At 32.7% G+C, this 26,519-nt stretch overlaps 2 protein-coding genes and 1 pseudogene across 2 annotated transcripts; 1 reads left to right on the top strand and 2 right to left on the bottom strand.

Annotated features, from left to right (window-relative positions):
- Positions 1 to 1,205: 1,205 nt before the first annotated feature.
- Positions 1,206 to 2,592, bottom strand: LOC110672572 (putative F-box protein At1g65770). Its single transcript, XM_021835371.2, has one exon. The coding sequence runs from the start codon at positions 2,490 to 2,492 to the stop codon at positions 1,311 to 1,313; it is 1,182 nt and encodes a 393-aa protein (XP_021691063.2). The 5' UTR covers positions 2,493 to 2,592; the 3' UTR covers positions 1,206 to 1,310.
- Positions 2,593 to 6,375: 3,783 nt separating this feature from the next.
- On the bottom strand, positions 6,376 to 9,777 carry LOC110672552 (GDSL esterase/lipase At5g33370-like; annotated as a pseudogene).
- Positions 9,778 to 15,510: 5,733 nt separating this feature from the next.
- Positions 15,511 to 26,080, top strand: LOC131174677 (protein FAR-RED IMPAIRED RESPONSE 1-like). The gene is made up of 10 exons (XM_058138436.1): positions 15,511 to 15,754; positions 15,803 to 15,848; positions 16,092 to 16,307; positions 16,479 to 16,654; positions 16,730 to 17,331; positions 17,443 to 17,651; positions 17,742 to 17,934; positions 21,482 to 22,577; positions 22,944 to 23,143; positions 25,871 to 26,080. The coding sequence occupies exons 1-10, from the start codon at positions 15,511 to 15,513 to the stop codon at positions 26,078 to 26,080; spliced, it is 3,192 nt and encodes a 1,063-aa protein (XP_057994419.1).
- Positions 26,081 to 26,519: the final 439 nt, after the last annotated feature.

The raw sequence follows: 26,519 nt of genomic DNA, 5'->3' as shown, positions 1-26,519 counted from the left end.
GATGCCGAAGAGGACTACCACCTCCTTCTACTAGCTATTGTGTCGAATTTATCATTTCTACTATCTCTTGGCTTGAGATTCTTGTGTTGCGTTTTGTCGAAGGTCCTAATGTTTCAACTTTAATGGCCTACAAGGTTTAGTTTCTATTGAGGATTTTCTTTTGGTTTTTTGGATCCTTTAGTGCTTCAATAAGTTGGTTTATCCTTGAAGGTAATAAAGACATTAGTGATGTTCTCGTGTTGCAACAACGACAGAGACAACTCTGTGGGATGTCTCTCTAATTTGCAAGGATTTTTGAAGCTGGCTTGGGCTAATAGTACATGGGCTTAGCTTGATTTTCTTTGAGATTGGGTTGGTTGTTAAATTAGAAATATTTTTTTGTGGTCTCAGCTTCTTGATTTGGTCTATAATTTTTTTTTGACTTCCAAGCCCTCTATGTTTTAGGGTCATGTAATTTTTTTTGGCCTCTGTTGCCTATTGATAAACTTTGATCATATTTGGTATGGTGTAATTAAAATTATAATTACATATTTGATTATATTATTTGATAATATAAAAAAAATTAATGTAATAAAATAATAATTACATAATATAATCAATTATACTTAAAAAAATGTAATAATCGTTACATATAAAAGTAAATATAATTATGATTACTTGTTTTAATTTTTTTTTATTGTTAATACTACCACTACCACCACTACTATCCCCTGTCACTGCTACTACTACCATTATCTCTACCCTGTCACTACTATCACTACCACCACCATCACCATCCTTATCATTATCCTATTACTACCATCGCTATCACCACCACTACCATTTGACCACTATTATCACCATTCAACCATTGTTATATCTATACCACTTGGCTACTACCACTATTACTATATCGCCATCGTTGTCATCACCACTACTATCTAACCATCGCTATCGCTACTACCACTATCACTTGATCATAACTATTACTCGATTATCAATCATTATAACCATTATCACTTATTATTAATATTATAAATAAATTAAATATTAAAATAAAAATTATCATCACATATATTATTTATATTTTTATTTTGTAACCAAACACAGAAATGTAATGACAATAACATTATATTACATTACATAATTAATTATATTATATTATATTATATTATATTATGTTATGTCTACCAAATATAACCTTTAATTTTTTAAAAAGAAAAAAGAAAAAGAAAATTTTTGATCGTCTATAAGAAGTCATAGAAAATATATACATGTCTAAGTCCAAATAAACACACATACATTTGTTATCAAAGAAAATTTGAACAAAATTAAGAGGGTAGCTTCGATATCTGAGAATTGCCAAGGAAATGTGTTGCTTTCCCTATGCTTCTATCGCTTAATCTGAACACGTGACCAACATAACCACTTAACTCTCCTCTGCAATCTTCATCGCTTGGATCATTGAAATATATGAAATTCCCATCCCATCCATCAAATTCTTTAGTAGAAAAAGAGAAACAACACTCATTTCCCACAACAAAAACTCGATCATCCAATGTTTTCACATCTACCCAGGTACCCCAATCTTCATCAAGCTTATAAACTTTGACGTCCACTGTCTTAGCTCTACTTCTTCGGTAGTTTCTAACAAGATAAAGCAAGTATTGATTTATATGCTCATCTTCATTGCCTTGCCATGTCCTCCTTTCTCCATCAAGGTACCTATCCACAACATAAAGATCCCCACAGGACTCCACCAAATTCTTCTTGCTACCACAACCGTATAGTGGAGGTGAGTATTGAATCAAATTCAATGAAGAATCAATCCAAGAAACAGTTCCACATCTATCAATAACATACAATTGTCCCTTGTATACTATAATGTCATCGTAATGAAAATTCCTATCATCTAATAGATTCCAATTCTCATCTCCATTTCTCCAATAACCCAATTTTCCTTCATGAAAGATAGCAAAAAGCCCAAAATCACTGCTACTAACATCATTACTCAGATTGGTATTTGGAAACGGAACCATCTTATCAATCCCAAGAACTGGACGGCCTTTTGCACGTTTAAGAGTACAAGCTTTAGCCAATTCCACCAAACGAAAGTTCAATAAGTTCAACGTTTTTTTGGGAACAGGCCAGAATAAAGCTTTAATTTGGCGGTTTGAGAGTGGCATCAAAAGCTGCATATCGCCTACCGTTGACTCCTCCACCTTAGTCAACCAGGCCATAGAATTAGAGCTCGAAGAGCTGAAATTGTCCTCCACCTGTTCGAGACGGCAGATTGTGACAGGAGATAAGAAAGCGTCTGCAAAGATTGGGGGAGGAAGCTTGAGAGGGATGCGAGTTGATTGCCTGTAGGAGGGAGAAACAGAGGATCGCCATGAAGTGCACACAGCCCGAAATCGGTACACGTCGATGCGACAATCAAGGTGTTTTCCAATTTTTTGCAGTAATTCCTTTGGAAGATTGGCCCACTGGTAAAGGGTATTCCTATCACTCATCTCTCTCTCGCAGATTGGTGAAGAGCTTAAAGACTCGCAGGGAGCTTAGATGAACGAAGCACTTATCTCTTGAAAAGCCTTCGTCCTGTTTTGACTTGTCCACCAAGATCAATGACGACCCTGGTTGCGTTGGGCTTTTACTGGGCCACTCGTTCTGATTTGACTTGAAAAGTCTCCTTCTTTTTTCAACTGATTTTTTTTTAAATTGATTTTTTTTCTTGATTTACCAAGGGTAAAGAAGAAAATTCAACTTATCATCTTGTCGAAATTAATGAGTAATTTTTAGAATATAATATTTAAAATTTGATAAAACTTACCATTAACAATTTATGTATTTTTAAAATAAAAAAAATTAATCTCTTATTTATTATTTTGTATACAAATTAATCCATTCATTCAATTTTTATTTAAATTATCATTAATTATAATAAAAATATCAAATGTTCTTAATTTTATTTTGAATATATATAAAATAATAATTAATTTTAATTTTTTTTATTTATAAAATATTTTTTTCATTTAAAATTTATATTTAAATAATAAATATATTTTATATTTTGTTATATAAAATAAATATAGTTTATAAGATATTATATTTATATTTTTTTAATATATATATATATATTAAAATTGAATATTATAAATATAATATTTATTATATTATATATATATAAAAGTAATGTAGAAAATACATTTAAATATATATTTTTTATGTTAAAGTGGCAAAATTAAATTCTTATGGTACTTATGAGGATACCATAAGAAACCCAAACCACAAAGAAAAAATTTGTGGTACTTCTATATTTATATCAATCCATTGTGTCTTTTATTTAAGAGGCAAGTGATTCATTCGGTGCCTTATGTACAACTTAGTGGTAAAGGCAAATACATATATTGGATAGATGGATAATGCCAATGATACGAGCTGTTCATAGCTTCCCAAGATTTTCCATTTTCCGGATATATAAACAAAGATTTTTTTTTTTCAAACAGCATTGACTGTATCTGTCACGACCCAACCTATGGGCCGGACCGGCACTAGGACCTGGACCAGCCTAAAGCCCCCGAGGCCCGTAGTAAGCCTAACTGTTCATTAACTCAACTCTAAGGCCCATTTGGGCCCAATATCAAGAAAACAAACGGACAGAGTCCGGCCATAAAATAGACTTTCCAACGGGGAGTTTTCGACTCACCCGACCTGTAAACATAATAAATACTCAATTGGGGAGCTCAGCTCACCCTCCACATACTGATCAGCATAAAAATAAATGGGAGCTCAGCTCCCTCATCCAATCCATCAACATGCATAGAATATAAGTTTACAGGTCTAAAATAATAATTTAGTTTACAGACCCAAATCAAATAAACATTTCTAACACATGCGGAATTTCTAGGAGTAAATAAAATTACACAAATATTGATAAACAACCTGCGAAGGAGAAAAACAGGTTAACCAAAATAAAATCCTCCTGTAGCCTGAAAAAAAATATTGAACAGGAGTGAGCGTTCGACTCAGAGAGTAAAATATCAATTTTAACCATAATCTCTATAACTATCTAAAACTAATGCACCCTGTAGAGTGAAATGCAACATCAACATCATTTTCACATCATAACATCAAAAAGGTAATTTGCAGCACTCACGCATCCTGTAGCATCAATCATAACATATGGGAGCTGATCCCCTATACAGCTCTCTTAAATCCAACCTGGTGCCAGCGAAGAACTCAAGCCGGACTTTCACTTAATAAACCAAATCGAGGGTCCCAGCGAAGAACTCAAGCCGTGACTACCCGTCCCATCCATAGTCCACACCACATCACACGCACGCCAACGCACGCACACTGCTCCAAATTACCACAACAACATCATGGCACTTTAATAGTTATCAATGCATCATAAATCGTGCCTAGAGTTTAACTACATAAATATATGCATATAAGTGATGCATGGGCATGCTGAACATATAATAATATCAAAATTACAATTAAAATTAATATTTTACTCACAGACTTGACGACAATCACTGTGGCGGCTGGGTGGAGGAAGAAGGCTGTCCCGGCTCACTTGACAATTATATTACAATTATTTAATACAATTGACTCAATACAATTCAAGAAAAGACCAATTGCGTCCTAAGTCGTGCCGAAAATCCGGCAGAGTTTCCCCTATACCTAGGACCTACCCAACCTGCAAAATGGCTCAAAACATACTTCTATATTTACAATCCATATATCCACATCTCAATCATATCACACAGCCCCTCCTGGGCCCATCAAATCAATCATCCATCACAGTATGTAATATTTCAATTTAGTCCTTATAATTGACCATTTTTGCAAAAATTGCCCAAATAAACTCTAAAAATTCTAAAACTTTGCCCCGCTGTTCTTAGTAATATTACTAAGCTATTGCAAAAAGAATCATAATTTTCTAATACTACCACAAATATTTTATGGATTTTTAATCCTATTTAAGCACTAGAAAATTATGAAAAAGCAAGGTTCGGGTTTACCTTTGCTGATTCCGACTTTGGGAACGCGCTCGGGACATCTGACAATGGGGGGCTAGCCAAAACCTCGGTCCAATTCGGAGACTTTTCCGGTAACGGGTCTGTCTGGCCGGAATTTCACAGACCTGGTCAACTGTCGAATTTCCGCGAATTGAGGATACCTACACGAAGCCCATAACACGGGGGTTAGTACATAAATTTTTCAGAATTTTCTAAGCTCATTAAATACTCGGAAAAACACTGCGAAGTTCCGTGGGACCCATCGAAAAACGGTGTCGGAAAAATTTGAAATTTATGTCGCCGCGAAGCTCTCGACGAGTGGAGCGTGCTGGTACCCTCGGTTTTTTCGTGGGATTCACGGTTTTCGAGAAATCTAGCCCAAAAGTTAAAATGGGCTAAAAATTTCCCGAGCAAAAATTGGACAAACCGCTCGATGGATTTCGGCGTTCTTGGTGTCTATGGAAAGCTCTCGCCGAGTAGATGATTTTAGACACAAGACCCGGTCCAATTGGTGGCCGGATCGGCCGGATTTTGGCCGGGAAGTCCAACAATCGCGCGCGCGCTGCGCGTCCGTTCTGAGGCCGTTTTCCGGCGTTCCAGGCGACGGCCGGCCGTGGGGAAGGGCCGAGGTGGGGACGCAGGGGAGGCGGCGGCGTGGCAAGGGGAGGAGGGAGGAGAGAGAAAAGAGAGAGAGAAGAGGAGAAGGTCGACGCGTGCGGGAGGGAGAAGAAAAAGAGAAGAAGACCGGTCCGATTCGACAGGTCAGATCCGGTCCGGTTCGATTCGGCTGGTTCGATTCAGAATACAAAATTTTGAATTTTTACTCTGCCTCGGGACCGAAAACGAGGTCCAAAAATTCCAAAAAAAATTCCCGAAAACTCAGAAAAATACGTAGACTCCAAATATATTTTTAGTTTTGCAACGTGGTCTTTAAATTAATTTTTAAAAATCATCAAAGTTTATATTTTCGGAAAATCAAACCCGATTTTTAAAATCCGAAAAATCTCAAAAAAAATTCCTATAATTTAAATAAAATTAAAATACCAAAAATGCTCATAAAATTTAAAATTTTGGAGTGTTACAGTATCGATTGACACCATTATAACAAAATTAACTGAACTGCAAATAGAACTAAAGAAAGATACCCCCAACTGCAAAGAAAAAAAAAATATATTAATATATATATTTTTTTCATCGAATAACCTTATTATATCTTCGGAAAAAAAAAAAACCTTATTGTATATTATTTTTTATTCCAAAGATAACAGTGATAAGATTTCGAAAGCATCATTATTTGATTGATACATTACATAGATAAGGCTATATTATGGAATCCAAATACGACAAAGAAAGAAACGCAAATGATCCCATGTTAGAGTTGAAGCTGTGCCAGGAGACTGAAGTTCATAGGTTTCATGTAGTATGATTCTCTATTATAAAGGGTTGAGGCTGATAAAAGAGTAGCAGCCTGAGATGGATGATATAAGTCCCAAAACAGGCACTTGTCACGATTCTCACAAAGGTTAGGGTTTTGTGCTTTATTACAATACCCTACTCCATTGTAATCTCCGGATCCACAGCAAGCTTTCTTCGTTTCATTGAAGCCTACGGATATTGAAGAAATCACAATTCAGTTTATATATCATTTTCATGGCTTGTTTATTGCATAATAAATGACAAAAATGCTTATTTAATTAATTACTAGGTAATATTCCAATTGATTTGTTCATTTCAACACGTTATGACAAAAATAATTGACATATTTAGTATCCACTAATATAATTAATCACGCAATCATATGCGTTAATCTAGTTTTGGAGATATATTTTGAAGGTGGAAATGAACTGAATACGTACAGAAGGAACGATAATTCTTGAAGATATATTTGGTCATCTTGTAGACATTGCCTAGTGAATACTTCATCTCTGGAAATTCCAAGCTCATGTTTTGTAAGAGAGTGTCAACAGCTGTGTAGAAAGCTCGCGCAAATTCATTCGGTTCTCTCTAACAACCACCATCACCACCTCCATTTTTGTTTATAGCACGCGAGAATGGACAGCAGCCGATTGGTGCAGCAGGTATTATGGCAAATTTCCGACCTCCCATATTGTACAAATTCTGCCAATTTAATGCATGCATGGAAAACACAATCTGTCAGTAATATCCACGATTTCAGGATGAATAAAAAAATCGAGGGCGTAATAAGTTAAAAAAAAAATAAAACTTCAAGGGTATAATTCAGTCAACTTCAGAGTACTAGCTAGGCCAATGGGCGAATGTGTGTGTGTGTGTGTATATATATATATATACCTTTCGATGTTGGTGGCACGTTAAGCGTATAACAGCCAACAATTCCATGGTTAAGTTGGTTCCTAAACGTACAGGATCAAGGATGTCGTTTGATCCTACGCTGAAGATGTCTAATGAATTGGAAATAATCTTAGCTGCTTCCTCTGGACCCTTCAACTCTGAGATGTTTCCACGGACTAATGCAAGTTGTTGAATCTGCTTTCTCAACGGTACAACTCTACCCTAAATTATGCATTTTATTCCAACAAGAATCAAGATCAGCAATCTAGTGGACCTTGTGTCTTAATTATCCAATAAATAAAAACTCACCCTGTTGTCCCAATATAGGTGAATTGGATTTTAACAAATTTTCGGCCCTTGCTTGTAGCCTAATGAAAAATTGTGGCTTTGTTCAACTAGGTGCTTTTTAATATATAATGACAGTGATATGTATTTCAATAAAGTGTCCCTAAGTTGCAATTCAAGGTTTAATCACTATTTATAGCTATCATAACATGCATTACAAAATATTCAACTAATTTCTCATCATACTCATAAATCCTCAAATATACCAACTCAATATATTCAATCAACATTCAAGGTCATGTATAAAAATTAAATTGCACAAAAGTAAAGAGATTAAGGTTAGAGAGATCAAACACAATGATTTTTATAGTGGTTCGGCTTAACTAGCCTACATCCACTCTCTCAAAGAATCCTCTTTGAGTCTTCTCTCCACTATTTGCTCTTTTAAAGGCAAGAAACCAAAAGCCCTTTACAACTTTTCAGCACCAAGCTATTACCAAGGTAGCTTGAACCCTTGACAAGTACTATCTCAAGCACTTACTCACTCTCAAGCTTCAATAGATGCTTGTACAACCTCTCTTAAATGCAACTTAATGTTTTAACACTCACTCTTACTCAATACAAATCAAACTATAAAGAAGAGATGAGTTGATTTGCCAATGGTAGCTCAAAAACTTTAAAGCTCTTGAATGAAAGCAATAAATGAAAAATCAAAGTTGGAGTTCAAATGTAAGCTTTCATCCAAAATAAAATAAAGTAAAGAAGTTGTATTTATAGTCCCAAATCATTTTAGACCGTTTGAAACCTTTTTGGAACGTTATACACACTGCTCAAGACAAAATGGCCGTTATTTTGTCTTTCTGTGCGAAGTTGAGCAGCTCTGATCATTTAGCAAACTAATGAAATTTTGGCAACAGCAGTGAACTAGTTAGTAAACTAATGTTTTAGCAAACACATTAGCAAACTAATATTTTAGTAAAGCAGTTAGCAAACTAAGTCAACAGCTGCATGTCTCAACTTGTAATATTTTAAAAAAATGATTTAGACCTTAAGAAAAAATAAGTTACAATAGCAGTATCCAAGGTCATGATGAGAGAAAAAAAATTTATAAAATAATTAGAAAATAAAATTTCATTTTTGAGCTCCATTCGACTAAACTTTCATCTATTCTTTTCACATAAGTCCTAAGACTCAATTTCTAACTCTATGACTTTCATACCTTTACTTTGAGTCTTGGCTTTCATAATCTTATTCTTTTCTCATCTTGGATTTATCTTGAGATGCTTTTGAGTATTCTTTCTCCTTAGGTGCAACTTCAAAGGTTCTTTATACATAAGAAAAAGAATCTATACATCACTTTAAAGTTGGGTTAGATAGATTCTGTTTGAGTTTTGTTATCATCAAAATCAATGCACATTTTGAGTTACACGGGGTCAACACACCCACAATTTGAATCCAGTGTTGTCAAGAATTCCTGAACAGGCAGATGCAAAGTTAACCCCCTCAGGATTTCCTTTCTTAAAACTGACATATTCTTGACAAGGTATAGATAAGGTTGTGGGCTTTTCTCATATCCAAATAGCACCGCACAAGGACTAAAAAATCATCAATAAATTCTTGTATTAGACAGACGGAGAGTGTGTGAAATTATACAATTTATTTCAAGTGGTTAATTCGTTATGACATAATTATGATTTATGATGTTGTGTTCCCATAACTAAAAGATGTTTATTTTAATTTTAAATTAATTCTTAACATTATGTAACTAATATATATATATAAAATAGAGCTCCAATATATAACAATGTCGATATTAAGTCCATTAATAAAATTATATAATGGTATCTCCATACCGTTTAATCCAGAAATTAAAGTTGTGATTACATTCTGATTAAAATGATAAAAAAGGATATAATGGAATCATACCAAGCTGATCAGCAATGTTGAAGCCATTGCTGAAGCTCCCAGTTGGTATTGAGTGAGGAAAATCAATCCCATTGTAAAGGAAATTGGCCAAGGCAGCAGATCCATTTAGAATATTGTTAGTCCCAACGTCAACTGTGGAATCACCAAATATAAAAATAGTTGCTTGCACGTCCTCCACGGCACCCAAGTTAGTGGCTACCATGCATAGAATTATTAACAGCAGAAAATAACCAGAGCAACCACCCTTTGCCATGAATCAAAAGAATTATATCCCAAATTTCTTCTATTCTGTATGAGCTAATTATTGGCTGGCCTATAGATTTCTTTGTTATTTATACCAAAAAGAATGGTGTCATAACAATATTATGTGGGCGGATTAAACTATTGCTGATTCGGATATTTGCCTTGGAAAAGTTTAAATCTTGTCCCAACATATACAACCTTATTGTAAAGTAAATATATAGATATATTTTTTTTAAGAAAAAAGCTTGAGGGATCAAGTGTATTCACATTTAATGTGGATCATTGGGGTCATTTGTGTAATTTCATTCATTAAAAATTTATGTTTTTACACTATTATCCTCGTAGAGATTTTCCTAAAATAATATGCAGAATTTGAAATTCAAATTATAAATTCTCTCTCATCTATTAAGCATTACAAGTCTCAAGGTCAAGTTACTACTTTTTAGGCACATGCCAATTAATGTATGTCTACCACTTTAATTTTTTTTTACCTCTACATTTTTTTTTTTCATTTCATCTCCTCCTTCTCCTGCATGCTTCCTTCTTCTATATCCCCATTCTCTCATTTTTCTTCAATTTTTATTCAAGAACATCTTCATCTTCATCTTCATTCCTTTTGTACACCGCCTCTTCTGTAAGCCCTCCTTCCCTCTCTCTCTCCAACAAGAAAATCTTCATCTTCTTCTTCTTGCCCAACATTTACATGAGATATGCCCCTTTATCTTCATCTTCATCTTTTTTTTTTTCCACTTCCTCCATTTTCCGTTAGAGCCATCTCTGTAGTTGCTTTCATCTTCAAACAAGATAATTTCATTTCTTTGAATCTACTTTTTTCTATTATTTTTCATTTTTCAACTTACTGTGGGTAAAGGAAAGAGAATACAAAGTATTATGTTATTTTTGAAAGTGCTAATCCTATAATATACACTTCATGGCATGAATTTGCACTTAACGTTATTGGAGTTAGCAAGAGTTTATACAAATCTTATGATACAGAGGCAGAGTCTATTGAAGCTTATAATTGTTATTTTGAGTCAAAGAGAAATGTAAGTTCATCTTCAGATGGAGAAACTTTATTATCTAATATCACTGCATCAACACCAAATATAAAAATTATAGAGGAAGGGAATGTATCTAATAATTCAAATGTCAATCAATTGATAGTTGCTCTATTTATTGGGATATATATTAGTTTGTGTTCATCAAAGAAAGATTCAATATTAATGGAAATTAATATTTTTTGTCTACATTTTTTTGTCTATTAATTGTTTAATAATTGAATTACAATGTCAATAAATGAAATTATAAGAAAAGATAGTGTTGCTTTTTTAAAAAAGATGACATGACAATCTTAAAAAATAAAAAACAAAAGAGAATTACAATGATGTTGAGTTAAGAATTCCACTATAGATTGGAATAAGATTTGTTTAATTGTTAAGATTTACGCAGTGGCATAAGTTCGAAAATAGATTATATTATAACTTAGTAAGAAACTTATTGGTTGTAGTAGATCTTGTTTGTAGTTTTTATAGTATTAATATTGTCAAATATATTATTACTTTCTCAACTAATCTACATCAATATAAGCTAAAAAAAAAAGAGATAAAAAAAATTGCAGTTGTGAATAGAAATCATTTTTGGAGTCTTATTAATAGGTCAGCCAAGTAAATTTTTTGTTCTTTGTCTTTGTTTGGAGAAGCTTGGGCAGTGCTGAAAGCAATCCAGTTAGCAAGAAAGATGGGGGGCTAAGTCAATCATCCTAGAGTTAGGTTCAACAGTCCTTCTCTCTTTCTCTCAGCATTGCTAAATGAGAATTAACATGCATGGGATGTTGCTATGTTATAAATTTGTAATCCTATTTAATCCTTACTTTATTATAGTACTTGAGATTATATATTATACTTGACTAAAAAAGTATAACTTAAGTTGATTAATATAAGAAATTGTAATAAAATAAGATTAATATAACAAATAGTAATATAATAATATTAATATAAACAACTGTAGAATATACAAAACTTGAATCTAAAACCACAAGAACTAAGTGACATGAAACATCTTCCATCTACCTTTTAAAAATATGTAGAAGCAAAAAAGGTTTTAAAAGTTTAGTTCTTTAAATAAAACACACACACACGCATACACACGCGCACACACACACACACATATATATTTTTCTTATGGCAAATAAAAAAAAACAACATATCTCTAATTTTGCCTTCTGATTATGGCATAAAAGAGAACATATTTTAGTTCATTTGCAGTCATGATGACTCCACCTTATTAGTTTTCTTCAAGTTGTGGACTGCAACAAACTTGATCCACCCATTCTCAATCATTCCTTTCTTCATCACTTCTTTGGCATTATTTCTTGGCACATACTCACACCTTCAATATATTTGCTTCTCAATGATGTAAACATACAACCTCTTCCTCACAGCTCAAACATGAATTCAAAAGAAAATAAAAAAGATGAATGGGTTTGGGAGGAAAAGAACAAATAAATGGGTAAAAAAAATTGTGTTCATACCAATTTGTGATCTTCATAAATAAATATGCAGTCTTGTAAGCCATTTCACTGTCATCCTATTGTAGAATCTGCAACAAAGAGATGAATAGATTTAGGTGGCCCTAATGCGTTTTTGATTTATGGCTAACAAAGTACTTTGCGAACTTATATTGACAAAAAGAATCCACGAAAATAATTGATGGAGAAATGATTTTACATGACAGAAGAGAGAATTAGTATGGGAGAAGAAGAGGTGTGTTTACATGGCTAGAAGATTTTCTTTTCTTCCAAAACTGAAAGAAATGTGTTTGGTTTTAGGAGAAGTAAATGCATTTTTAAGTCTAAATAATAGAGGTTCATCGTAAATATGGAAACATTATTATGACACCATTTTTTTTTTTTTGAGACTATAAGGTGGCTCTTTTAATTGTGTTAACTATTAACTGAAGAATCTCTCAAATTATACTCTTGAACATACATTCCCCTCCATGCCATAAAACTTTGTCGTTCTTCTTAAAATATTTTGCTTACTATAAATTTGTTTTCTATGTTTGCTAGTATATACAAAAATTTTATTCTTAATTTTTTCAATAATATAGCTATCTACAAATACTAAAAATAATATATATATATATATATATATATATATATATATATATATATATATATATATATATATATATATATATACAATATGTGTGTGTGTTGTGTGAGACATGGCACATGGCCAATTTTAAACTGATCAATGTGAAATTAAGTATATGAGTCTTAATGTGTAATCTATGTGATATATCACATAGTCAATTCTTAAATTCAATTATTAAATTGATTAATGTAAAATTAACTATATGAGCCTTAACTAGTTATCTATGTGAAATATCACGTAGTCAATTATAAAATTGATTAATGTAAAATTAACTATACAAGCCTTCACCTCTGATTTATGTTGCAGGCCACATAGTCAATTATTAAATTTATCATTATACAATTAACTATATGAGCCTTTACCTCTGATCTATGTTGTATGCCACATAGTCACTTATTAAATTAATCAATGCAAAATTAACTATATGAGCCTTACCTGAGATCTATGTGACATGTCACATAGTCAAATATAAAATTGATTAATATAAAATTAATTAGATAAGTTTTCACCTCTGATCTATGTTACATGTCACAGAGTTAATTATTAAATTGATTAATTTAAAGTTAACTATATAAGCCTTCATCTCTAATTTATGTTACATGCCACAAGTTAATTATTAAATTAATCAATGTATAATTAACTATATGAGCCTTCACTTCTAATCTATGTGATATGCTATATAGTCAGTTATTAAATTGATCAACATATAATTAATTATATGAGTCTTCACCTCTTATCAATGTGATATGCCACATAGTCAGTTATTAAATTGATTAATATAAAATTAACTATATAAGCACTAACCTATGATCTATACCACATAGTTAGTTATTAAATTTATCAATGTAAAATTAACTATATGAGCCTCAACCTGTGATTTATGTGACATGTCATATAGTAAATTATAAAATTGATTAATGTAAAATTAAATATATAAGCATTCACCTCTTATCTACTTTACATGACACATAGTTAATTATTAAATTGATTAATGTATAATTAACTATATGGACCTTCACATATGATCTATGTTACATGTCACATAGCTAATTATAAATTAATCAATGTATAATTAACTCCATTTAATATAATCTATGATTATATTTATGTAATATAAATTAACAAAATAATTAATTAATATGATAACTCATAAATTATACTTCATATTGGCCTTAATTTATAATATATAGTAAAAGATCACCATTTTTATCTACCATTATATGCACTATTTGATAGTTTCAACAAAAAAAATAAATTTTTTTTCTTGAAAATCAAAAAATAATTTATCATTGTTTGCTAAAAAAAAGAGAATGTGATTGAAGAAAATTATTGAAGGAGGGAAGAGTAGAAGATGGAGAGAAACTTTACCTTCAAAAGTATTAAGGGTAAATAAGACAATTTATATTGCTGAAAACCTTTTAATCCACATTAAATATGAATCTACTTGATCCCTCAATCATAATCTTTTTTCTAATTCTTTTATTTTTATTTTTGTGTGTAATAGCTATAGGGACTATATATTTATGGCTTTTCGTAAAGAACAGAATCTCTGAAAAACCTAGGCTAGATCAGTTGGAGTAGGAGAATGGAGATGGTCTTCATCATTATGAAAAACTACTGCCCACAATTATTAGCTATTTCTTCTTGCATTAATTTCTACATAAATTTGAATGCACACCCACCAAAGTTACAACCTAAAAAAAAAAAACCTACTTGTTTGGCATTTTCTAGGGCTGATCACTAATTGTTCCAATTTCAAGTTACCGCTAATTAAGTTAATAACCTATATATATATTGGCCTGCCAAAATATCATAATTGAATGCCAATTCCAAAGTTAGACAAATAGCTTGTGTTTGTTGAGATTGTGGCTTATAATCGAAGAGAAATAAAAAATAATAAAGCTCCTGCAGGCAAAAAGGGACCTTGCATGGAGTGTTTTTTTTTTTTTTCAAAGCTTGCATGGAGGTTTAATTAGATAGTTTTTGGAAAATTCTTGCGCTGTTTAAAACGTATGGTTTAATTACAAGGGTGGTTGTCAGTGTAATTAAATGACGTATTCATATGTACATTTTTTTTTCTTTTCCTCCTTTGCGGGTCTTATTTTTGTTGGTATTTGTTTTCTATGTGGTTAAAATTAGCCAACGCACAACAACCATTGCATTGGTTTTTGTGGAATTTCTCTCTCATTGATATGTGATAGAATATATATATATATATATATATATATATATATATGGGAAATGCTTTTTGACACAAAAGAAATGTCACAAATGGCACAAATGGATGTAAATTGTCTAACTTACCCTTCATATGAATGGAGGGAATATTGGGAGGAAAAATGGTGAACCAAACTTGGTGCCATTATTACTCATTAAAGTAAAATAATCTACCAACTAACTCATAAATATTGCTTGTGATAGTTCCAAAAGAATAATTAATGAAGCTAGCTACCATTTTGTATTAAATGAAAGAAGTTTAATTAATATTACAATGAAAGCAACATATCAGAATGAAATAATCTCAAATGGAACTACTAAAAGAATAATAATCTTATTTTGAATCTGTTGATTCATATAACTCTTTGAAGATGGAAGTGACAAATGAAATAATACGTAAGAGGGTAGTTGCTGATATATTCAGATGTAGTGAAGATGACAGTATTTTCAATGAAGAAGATGACACAGTTGATGAAGATACTGTCAGGAATGAAAACTCCATGAATGCAGATATCGAGGAAGTGAGCTCTATGGACGACGGTCTTCATATTTTTTATCAAGGAGATGATGAAGATGTTAAAGGTATCGACATGAGTGAAACTACCATGAATGAAGGTATGTAAGAAGGGAATTTTGTCAAGGATGTTCAATGTAATTCTGTAGATGAGGGTCCACGACCAGGTATGTGGTTTCCAAGTGTGGACAACATGTTTGAGTTTTATCAAGAGCATGCGAGATTACAAGGTTTTAGTATTGTAAAAAAATCATGTTCGAAGGGCCAGAAATGTTATTGTATCAATTGTGATAGGGGAAGAAAATCAAATGCTAATAAGTCATAAAAAATGATTGAATGTCCTACAAGGATAAATGCTGTTGTACGAGACAACGTAATGTGGGAGGTCACTAAAACTATATCAAGACACAATCATGATCTAGAACCTTCAATGTGCAGGTTTATGCGTGGTCATAGGAAACTAACTCTTAACATGAAGAGAGTTTTAGAGGCTAATGACATATGTGGCATAAGGCCTTCCAAGAGCATTAGAATGCTCGAAGTGGAAGTGGGTGGGCTAGAGAATCTGAGTTGCTTAGCAAAAGATTGTAGGAATTTCATTGAAAATAAGAGGAGGCTGCAGTTAGGTGATGGTGATGCAGGGGCAACTAGCAAGTTATTTATGACCATGCAATAAAAAGATCACAATTTTTTCTATTTAATGCAGCTTGATAATGACAATAGGCTATGTAATGTTTTATGGGTTCATCCTTGTAGTAGAGCTGCTTATTAAGAATTTCATGATGTTATGAGTTTTGACACAACATACCTTGTTAACCGGTACAGAATGCCTTTTGCTACAATCGTGGGAGTAAATCACCATGGTCAGTCAATTCTTCTTGGATGTGCATTGATATCACATGAGGATGCAGACACTTTTAAATGGTTGTTCAATACATGGATTGAAGCAAAGGGGGGGGGGGGTGTTCATCCTGATGCCATCATAACAGATCAATGTGAAGGTATAAGGAAAGTTATCAGGGAAGTAATGCCACATACAAGACACAGGTTTTGCTTATAGCATATTTTACGCAAAGTGCCTGAGAAGTTTAGGAGTGCAAATGATTATGAAAGCATATCCCATGAGTTTAAAGCAGTGATTTATGACAGCTTAAGTATTGAGATGTTTAAGAGTAATTGGAATAATTTTCTAACGAAGCAAGGCATGGAAAGAAATGAATGGCTAATAAAGCTTTATTCTGAGAGAGAGAATTGGGTTCTCGTTTACTTGAATCATAGATTTTGGGCTAGAATGGTATCAACACAAAGAAGTGAGGGAATGCACGCTTATTTTGATGGTTATGTCAACTCAAGGAGCACGTTAAAGCAATTTGTTGAGCAATATGAGATAGCAATTCGGGACAAGACAGTTAAGGAGTTCCATGCTGACCACCTATCAAAATACAATGTCATAAAATGCCAAACTAATTTCAAATGGGAGAGGCAGTACCAAGTAGCATTCACAAATTCTATGTTCAAACAAGTTCAAGCTGAGATAAAGCGCATGTTGTACTGTTTCATTATTCATCCTAAACCTGTGGAAGCTGAGCAATATGATATTCATCCAGGTGTTGAGAAAGTCAAAGTCATGGAGAGGTCAATATTAAATGATTGGTATGTGAAAGAATTTGTTTATGAGGTACTTTATCGGGAAAATGGCTAGTATTTTAACTACTCTTGTAGAAAGTGGGAATCAAAAGGAATACAATGCTGCCACACCTTCACCTTAATGGCTGTGAAAAATGTATAGTTTATCAATGAACGATACTTGATTAAAAGGTGGAGAAAGGATGTTGTTCGCCCATATAGTAAGATTTTTTTTGATGGACCATATCCACAAATGCCAGATGATTATAAGAAATACAAAGAGCTAGAGAGGTCGTTTGGTGAAGTATCTGATTTGGGTTTGTCTAACAATGAGATGATGGAGATTATAAAGCAACGATTAAATGAGTTAAAGCAAGCTTTGATGAATTGGCAGGGTGGGGAACACAATTGGAACACACAGCATACTAAATAAGGGAATTTGGAAGAGAATGATGGTGTTAGTCAGGGGGATTTGACCATTAGAGATCCAAAGATTATTACTAGCCGTGGAAGGCCACGGGAAAATAGGTACAAGTCAAGTGGAGAAAAGAAAAAGAAAAGTACTCCTAGTGGAAGCAGAGGCAATGGAGGCCACGGAAGAGAAAGGGGTAGAGGACGAGGATCAAACAATAGCAAGGATAGCAATCTTGATCAGGTACATTTATATTTGATTATGCTTAATTTTTTTTGTAATTTTTTTAACATGTTTCACAACTAATATTATGTTATGTATATTTTCTTTGTTTTAATATGATCTTTACACATTAAGTCTGGACAACAAGGTAGACAAACCTATAGAAGCAATGCAAGTACATTTAGGATGCCAAGGCGTAATTGAAGATATTTTTTGCAAGGGGTGGTTCCAATGTCATCACTAGTGAACGTAACTTGGACATACATATTGATCTTAAAGGGTAAGTTATAGATTTTGGTTTTTTATTTTACATGAGAAAGGTTTTGTTTATTGCTCTCAAGTGGAGGAATTTGTTCTCATTTTTACAGTGGAACTGTATGAACAGATAAGTTAATTAGATTTTAATGTTAACTTTTTCCCTAAAAGAATGTGAATTTTTATCAGTTGTTCCTTATGCTTGTTCACAATAGCTTTTTTCTTTTTTTTTTTTAGTTGATGAATCTTCAAAAAATTATCATAAAATTCATAAAAGTGATTAGAATAAACAAGTGGTAGAAATTTGGACTTGAGAAATTTTATTACCTACCATACAAGAGTGAGAGAAAAAAGTCGACAGTATATGTTTAGTCAAGAAACTCCTAAAGAAGATCTGCAAGAGCTTCTAAAATAAGGGAATCTATTACTGGAGCTTTAAAAAGATATTTTCAGACTATCAACTCCAAAGCCTATATTGGTTTTGACAATACCAGAGATATGCTTAGGTTACATCCATTATCCGGAAGTTCTTTATGGTACCCCAAGGATTCTTCTGTATCATGCATTGGTGTTGGAAATAGACCTCATATTTTTGCTGGCCGCACTACTCACACCCTAATGACACAATTCATTTATGAGGTATTAATAAATAATCAAATGTTAAAATGGTTAATTGTAGTTATGCTTCAAAGTTGATTTCATCATATTGTGCTATTGAATACGAAATTTACATGTTGCATAAAACAAGCATAATGAAATGTAAACTACAAGGGCTTCTTTTCATTAGATGAGTGTATTAGACCTCCAATGTTGGTTTGCAATGCATCATTTAGAATATCATTTTATATGCACAAAGAAAAAATAAGGTACTTGCATTTAATATTGCATGAATATTTCAAAAGACTAGCATTATGCATTGCATGACCACTGATTGTTCACAAAGCTAGTTGATAAGTTGCAAATAAATAGCTTATTCTTTAACACAACCACTTTAAAATTTACTTAAACTTGGTAGTAAAATTTTGTTGGCTAGTCTCATCCACTCATTTAATCTTAGCAAAGGAATTGTAGCCATCAAGCTCAAGACCCGAAAATAAAGATAACCACATAAAAATGTTCCATACATTCATATAATGGTTTTAGACATCATATCCAACTATTTGTGACCCATTTCTCATAGATACAAAGAAATTTGTGGAAGTACGTTGTGTGAATGTGCATTTATCTCCTTTTTCAACTCTATAGAACTGAACAAATCGAATCCAGCCACTGTTAATCCCTGTTGAGTAACGAACATTCAACTTAGGTGTTCCATGAATGTGTCTTCGGCACACATATCCAACTGGAAATTGCATAGATTGAGGGTGGATTTGAATAACAATCATCCTGCTAACATTACCAATCTTATACAAAGTAGCGCATGTAGGTATGTCCTTCATTAAAAAAATAAAAAAAAATTATTAGTCTAGTTCAATCATGATTAGGAAGAAACAACTTTGCCATCTTGATAACAAAAAATAGAATTCATCTACCACTTTGTACATCCAGTTCGTCCTGTTTAGAACAACCGTGAATGACCAAGGTAATTCTTCAAGTTGTCGGGACACTGTTTTTTACCAAAAAAAATAAAATAAAGAAATCAATAATATAATCAGTAAACATATAAAAAATTATCATTAAAGAGTATGATTTATTACTTGGTGTAACTACAACATTCTTTAATGGATATTGGATTTCAGTACCCATGGTATCGAAAATTCTTACATTGAACTCTCCAAGAATGAAACTCATGAACTAGCAAGTATATCCAGCCTTCACACCATAAAATTTTAAGAACTGTTGTAGTCCCTTTCTCATCAAGCTGTTACCTAGTCCAGTAATGACATTAACGTCCCAAGTTTCATTCGTGGGCATGCATAAACAGAAAGTTGATTCACGTGTGGTGGTGTAATCCCTCATGTGTTTTGAAGGAATTAACTTGGGAAACAAAAGAATAAAAAAAAATCAATTGATTATAATGATGTTGTGAAATATTGAAAAACGGTATAGGAAATACATAAAGCTGATATAGTCTTTCAACTTACAATTGTACCGTATTTAAAATCATCATCATGCAGCATCACCCAAAAAGAGTCAGCCATGAGGATTCTTTTTGAAATGTTTTATAGAGAAAAAAAGGAGAATGCTTACAGGTATGCAATGTTAATCAACTCAGTTTTTCTTTACAAATAGTGGAGTTAATGAAGTAATGGGAAACTTAAACACTCATTAATGGTAGGGTCAAAACTGTGATACATTTTAATAGGTTGAAACGCATTGATTTGTGTTTGAATTCAATTATGGTGACTTTTGGTTTCTTGTGCCACATTTAACTCCTTAACCGTTTCACGTATTACCAATGCCATGCGCAATTAACACAACTTAAAGCTGATTTGTAAACCTTGAGGTGGTCAGCTATTTGGCAAGGATTTAACCATTGACATGTTGGATGAAAATGTGACGTGCTGACATATCCTCCATATATGAATTGTATTAGGTGGTACTTACATAATACAATTTTTATGAAGAGTTAAAATGTCATCAAAAAATTAAATTGAAAAAATATAATTGAAAAATATAATTAAATTATCGGCATGGAATTTTTATGAAGCAAAAAAAATAATTATATCATAATTCAAGCATATTTTATAAAGGAAAAACATAATCATATCAGGGTTGAAGCATAACCGTGAATTTTTCTAATGGTGTAAAAGGGTCGAGCTTGCTTGCGAGCAATACAAGCTCGAGCCTCCCAATATTCATATATGCATTTTCGTCAATCCTTATTGATCCTATTGTACTTTTAATTTTTTTTAAATATATATATATATACTTTTAATTTTTTTAAATATATATATAGCTCGAGCTTCAAGCCAATCTCGAGCTCCTCGAACTTTCATTGAACCGAGTTCAAGCTGAATAAATTTTGAAAATCGATGAGCTTCGAATCATCTTTTCAAATAAAATAAAACTTCTTCTCACACTTATTATCTCTATACACATTGAAGAAAACACATCTTTTCAAATACTCTTCTCTCCTTCTACAAGTTTTCTCCATCTTTCACAAATGGAAGAATTAATCATCCATAATAACAATAGCAGATTTGTTGATCACTCCAACCATACCAATAATAGTAGACATGAAGATCAAATGGGCCGAAGCAATAGTAGTACAGTTAGACAAGAATCCGAAGAAAATGAAACATGAGGGGAATCTCAAGTAGGTGAAGCTAGTGATGGTAATAGCAATAAGATTTCTGTGATTCATGATGAGAATCAACAAATTGAGCTAGCAGGCCGTGATCAACCTCCAAGTGTTGGCATGTATTATGCCAGTATTGACATTCTATTCGATGCATACCTTTCTTATGCTAGGGAGAAAGGTTTTAGTGTGGCTAAGAAGCCTGCTTCAAAAGGCAATGGCAATGTGCATAAATATCAAACAATTAGTTGTGATAGAGGAAGAAAATCTTATGCAAAATCAATATCAAAGAGAATAAATTGCCCTGCATGCCTAAGCGCAATTTTAAAAAGTAATGGTTTTTGGCAAGTGACAAAATTACAAACCCAACATAATCATGAGTTGGACCCTAATATGTCCAGGTTCATGAGAGCGCATAGCAGTATACCTTCAGCTATAAAAAGAAGGCTTGAAGCACATGACATTGCTGGAATAAGGCCAAGCAAAAGTGTTAGACTCCTAGAAGTGCAAGCTGGTGGTTCTGAGAAGTTAAGTTGCCTCCCAAGGGATTATCGCAATTTTATTAACATATCAAGAAGGAGGAAGCTTGGCAATGGAGATGCTGGTTGCATAAACAGGATGTTTTTAAGAATGCAACAACAAAATACAAATTTTTTTCACTTGATTGATATAGATGAGGACCAGAGGCTTACTAATGTGTTTTGGGTGCATTCTCGAAGTATTGCGGCTTATGAAGAGTTTTGTGATGTTATAAGTGTTGATACAACATGCCTAATTAATCGTTACAGAATGCCATTTGCAAGCATTATTGGAGTTAATCATCACGACCAATCAATTCTATTGGGTAGTGCACTTATTTCTCATAAGGATGCTAAGACTTTTAGATGGGTTTTCAGTACATGGCTTGCAGCAATGTGTGGTGGTGCTCCAAATGCAATCTTGACAGATCAATGTGAGAGCATGAAAAGCACAATAAGGGAAGTTATGCCTAATACAACCCACAGGTTTTGTATATGGCACATTCTTTGTAAGGTTCCTGAGAAGCTGAGACGTGTTCAAGAGTATGACAAGGCAAGTAAGGAGTTTATTGCACTCATATATGACAGCCTAAGTCCTACAATGTTCGAGAGAAATTGCCATGAATTTGTTGTGAAGTACAATTTGGAAGGTAACGAATGGTTATTGAAGCTTTACAATGAAAGACAATTCTGGTTTCCAGTTTATGTCAACCATATCTTCTAGGCTAGAATGCTATCAAGTCAAAGAAGTGAGGGTATGCATGCTTATTTTGATGGGTATGTTAACTCCATGAGCACTTTGAAGCAATTTATTGAGCAATACGAGATTGCATTAAGAGATAAGGTTGAAAAAGAGTTCTTTGCAGATTTCAGATCCAAAAACACAATTGTAAATTGCATTTCAAATTTTCAATGGGAGCAACAATTTCAAGAGGCCTACACTACTGGCATGCATAAATAGGTTGAGAATGAGATCAAACGAATTTAGTATTGCAATGTGCATCAACCTGCTCCAGGTGAAGACGTTAATGAAGGTGATGAAGAATTAATCGAGCTAGGGTTTGAACAACATAAAATTTTGGAAAGAAGTTTGATGAATGACTGGTATGTGAAGCAACATGTTTATACTGTTCTTTACAATAAAGAAGGCTCTGTGTTCAAATGCAATTGCAGAAAATTTGAATCAAATGGCATATTATGCGCTCATATATTGAAGGTAATTACCCTTAAAGATATAAGGCAAATTCATGAAAATACGTGTTAAGGAGATGGAGGAAAGATGTTTACCGTAGGCACAACAAGATGTTTTGTGATGCAGGGTACCCTCATATGACAGAGGAATGCAAAAAATTCAAGGAAATTGACAAGAGTTTTAATGAAGCTGCAGATATGGCTATGGAAAGTGTTTTAAGATGTCATACCTTACTCCTCTGTAAGACATAATATGATCCCATAGTATACCTAATGAATTACCGACTCCGTCTACCGATAACCCATTAAATATACTACAAGGGATTTTAAAATAATTTTCTTACTTTTTGAAAGTGGTGAGCTTTTATAGCAGGTATTAAAAACATTTACTTGAAGTTTAAATACTAGTTAAAATTTTTGTCCATTTTTATTTTTTCGCAAATTTTGAAAAAATTTCAATAGAGTGCCTGCTATATTTGAGAAAATCGAAAAATTTTACCTGTAGAAAACATTTTCAATGTAATACATCATCAAATCACAACCACCATTTCAACTCAAATCAACACAAATTAGCTCAACTCCCATAATTCAAATTAAAATTTCACAACTCAAGAATTTCAATTAAAATATTTTTGAAAATAAAGATAATTAGTTTCATACATTTTGCATTAAAGAAAAATTAATTTACATTTATTAGTCCAAAATTTACATCAAAAAATCCAAAATAATATTATTACAAAATCTTTACAACTGCTCATTATCAATTTACAAATATACATACAGTTAATTATATCAAAATAAACATATACAATTAGGGTATAAGATTATACCCGAGAAAAGGTCTAGAAGTAGCTCTGAAATTCTCAGCAGCTCACTCCGTTGCTCTATTAGTCTCTCTATTTGCGACAGCAATGAAAAGCTATTACAATGACTCAGTGGTACACAACATAACAGAAATACAATTTTATTTGTAAATCAAATCACATTTATTCAATTATGGTACTGAAAAGGAAAAGCAGATACAAAAAACAATTTATACGTTTAGTCAAACATTCTCATTTCAGAAGTCACAAAACAATTTCATAAAAATACATAGTTATATCATGCCATCAGTATAAAGTTCATCTCAATAGCCAGAGGCTTATGAGGAATCTCAAGGCTAGCTAGCTCAATCTATGGGTACCCACTCAATTTCTTTCTCTACTGGCACACACCACAATACTTCAGCCAGAGAGGAAATCAAAATTCAAAACTAATTCCTCCCATTAGGCATACTAATGAGGTATTCAGATATATGATCATGACACTGTGGTTTCAAAACTATCTTAACATTTTACTAAACATTTATTGACAATTCAAATACATACAATTGAATTTCCAATAATTTAGGTCAAAAACATAATATTCATTTTAGTCACAAATTTGTAATAAAGATAAATCATAATTTATTTATCAAAATAAATTGTCAAAGAGAATTTACAGAAAAATTTTATATTGTGCACAAATCTCGTGCGAGTCACCTCTAGGCCTTGACTAGATATCTCGGGTTCTTTCCCGGTATTCTTTTTAATTGAAACACACAATTTTACTGTGTTTCAGTATCATAACGTATAATAAATTCAATTATAAATTTACAATTACTTATGTCTAGCTCTAATATACTTAATTTAACATTCTTTGAATTTTGCACTTCGGGGTTACTATTTACGACACTATTCAAGTCAAATTATTGACTTTCTTATGCTTAATTCCACCTATTACCTCTTAGTTCCATCAAAATCATTCAATTCAACCTCCACCTAAGGCTGGCCGAATTTCCCTTTGGTCCCCCAACAATTATTTTTGTTTTTATTTTCTCTAATTCCTAAGTATATATAATCATAAACAAATAATTTAAACTAAAAATTGTAAGTTAAACACTAACCTCAAACTTTGAAGTTCAATCTTCAATTTTTCTCCTCTTTTCTTCTTTCTTTCTTGCTAAATCATCTTCTCAAGGGAAGAAAACAAGGTCTTATGAACTAATTATGAGAGAAATTAGGGTTTAATGGGGGATTTGAAGCTTAGTGCAAGCTTTCATGGAGGTTTGCACATGGAGGGCTATGGGAGATGGGGCTGCCGAAATTGTATGGGAGAGAAGATGAGTGATTTGCTTTTAATTCTTATGTATTTGTATTTTATTAAGTCAATTTGACTTAGTAAAAAATTGTATGAAATTTAAATTGATTTATGATGTCATATACATGAGGTAAGGTGATGTAATAAAGTGATTTTTCCTTACTTTTCCTTTTTTTTTAATAGTTCTTTAATTTAATTCTCAACTCTGAAATTTTCGTTTCTCTGATTTTATTGGACAGTTAGGTCAGGAGTAAGCTCTAGGTCTCCGATTTTTTTCTATGATTTTCTCTTTTTCACTATGTTTGCAATAGTCGTTAGGACCGCGGCGTCACATTTTCCGGTTCAAAATTTAGGTTAAGACTGACCTCGCAATCACTTCCTGGGAAGATCACCCATCGCTGTGACTCCCGGCTCATTTAACCTTTTGTGTTCTGTTTTTCTTATTTATACTTAACTATCTGGCAATTAATAATTATTTGTATTCAAGGCTTATCTAGGTGTCTTAAATGTGATTCTAATCTCCTTAATTATCCGGACCGACATCGGTCACTGGAACAGTAAAATATACCAAGCTATGCATATAGGGTGTTACACAAGACTTGAACATATGAAGACATGTCTATTGGATTTGAAGTTAGAATTTCAAAATTGGGATGGTCGATCCAATAATGCTAATGACAATGTAAATGGTGATGCTCTGGATGATGGTGATGGAGATTTACAAACTCAAACAATGATTGTCCGAAATCGAATTGTTGCATCTAGTCGAGGACGTCCATGGGGTAGTCGTTCTAGGTCTGCATTTGAAAGAAGGCCTAATAGGGGTTCTCGTGGTCGTAGTTGAGGTAAAGGGTGTGGCAGAGGTCGTGGACAAGCTTCAAATAATGCTTTAACTCAAGAATCTCAATACCAAGTATGTGTCATCCACTCTTATGTTTATTTTACTTAGAGATTTTTTTAACAGTTTAAAGGCATATCAATAACAATTTTTTTCCTTCATTTCACCTTTGCAGGCATCAAATGTTGATGTAAGAAATCTTACATTGAATGTCGATGATAGTTTTTGTGTTTTTTCTAGCCAAGCTGCTGAAAATTGTATTAGTCTTTAAGTTATTTTAATGTTGCAATTAAAAAAAAAAAAGAAGAGAGCATCAGAACAATTATTCAGTTGTTATATAAAGTTTATGATGATTATGAAGGGGAATATCGTGTTTTGTTAATTTTGATACTTTTAGTTACATGTTTATAAAATTATGGTTTCATGTTATGATACACGTTAGTAA

This window comes from Hevea brasiliensis, chromosome 16 (assembly GCF_030052815.1).
Source record: "Hevea brasiliensis isolate MT/VB/25A 57/8 chromosome 16, ASM3005281v1, whole genome shotgun sequence".
NCBI lineage: Eukaryota > Viridiplantae > Streptophyta > Magnoliopsida > Malpighiales > Euphorbiaceae > Hevea > Hevea brasiliensis.
This window is presented reverse-complemented; position numbering and strand designations above follow the sequence as displayed.

Bases quoted from the DNA above. Each gene is read 5' to 3' on its own strand.
- LOC110672572 (XM_021835371.2), bottom strand. From the start codon at position 2,492: ATGAGTGATAGGAATACCCTTTACCAGTGGGCCAATCTTCCAAAGGAA.
- LOC131174677 (XM_058138436.1), top strand. From the start codon at position 15,511: ATGGAAGTGACAAATGAAATAATACGTAAGAGGGTAGTTGCTGATATA. The intron at 16,655-16,729 runs GTATAAGGAAAG...TTTTACGCAAAG, and splicing joins CATAACAGATCAATGTGAAG to TGCCTGAGAAGTTTAGGAGT. The intron at 23,144-25,870 runs GTAATTACCCTT...TTGGATTTGAAG, and splicing joins TATGCGCTCATATATTGAAG to TTAGAATTTCAAAATTGGGA.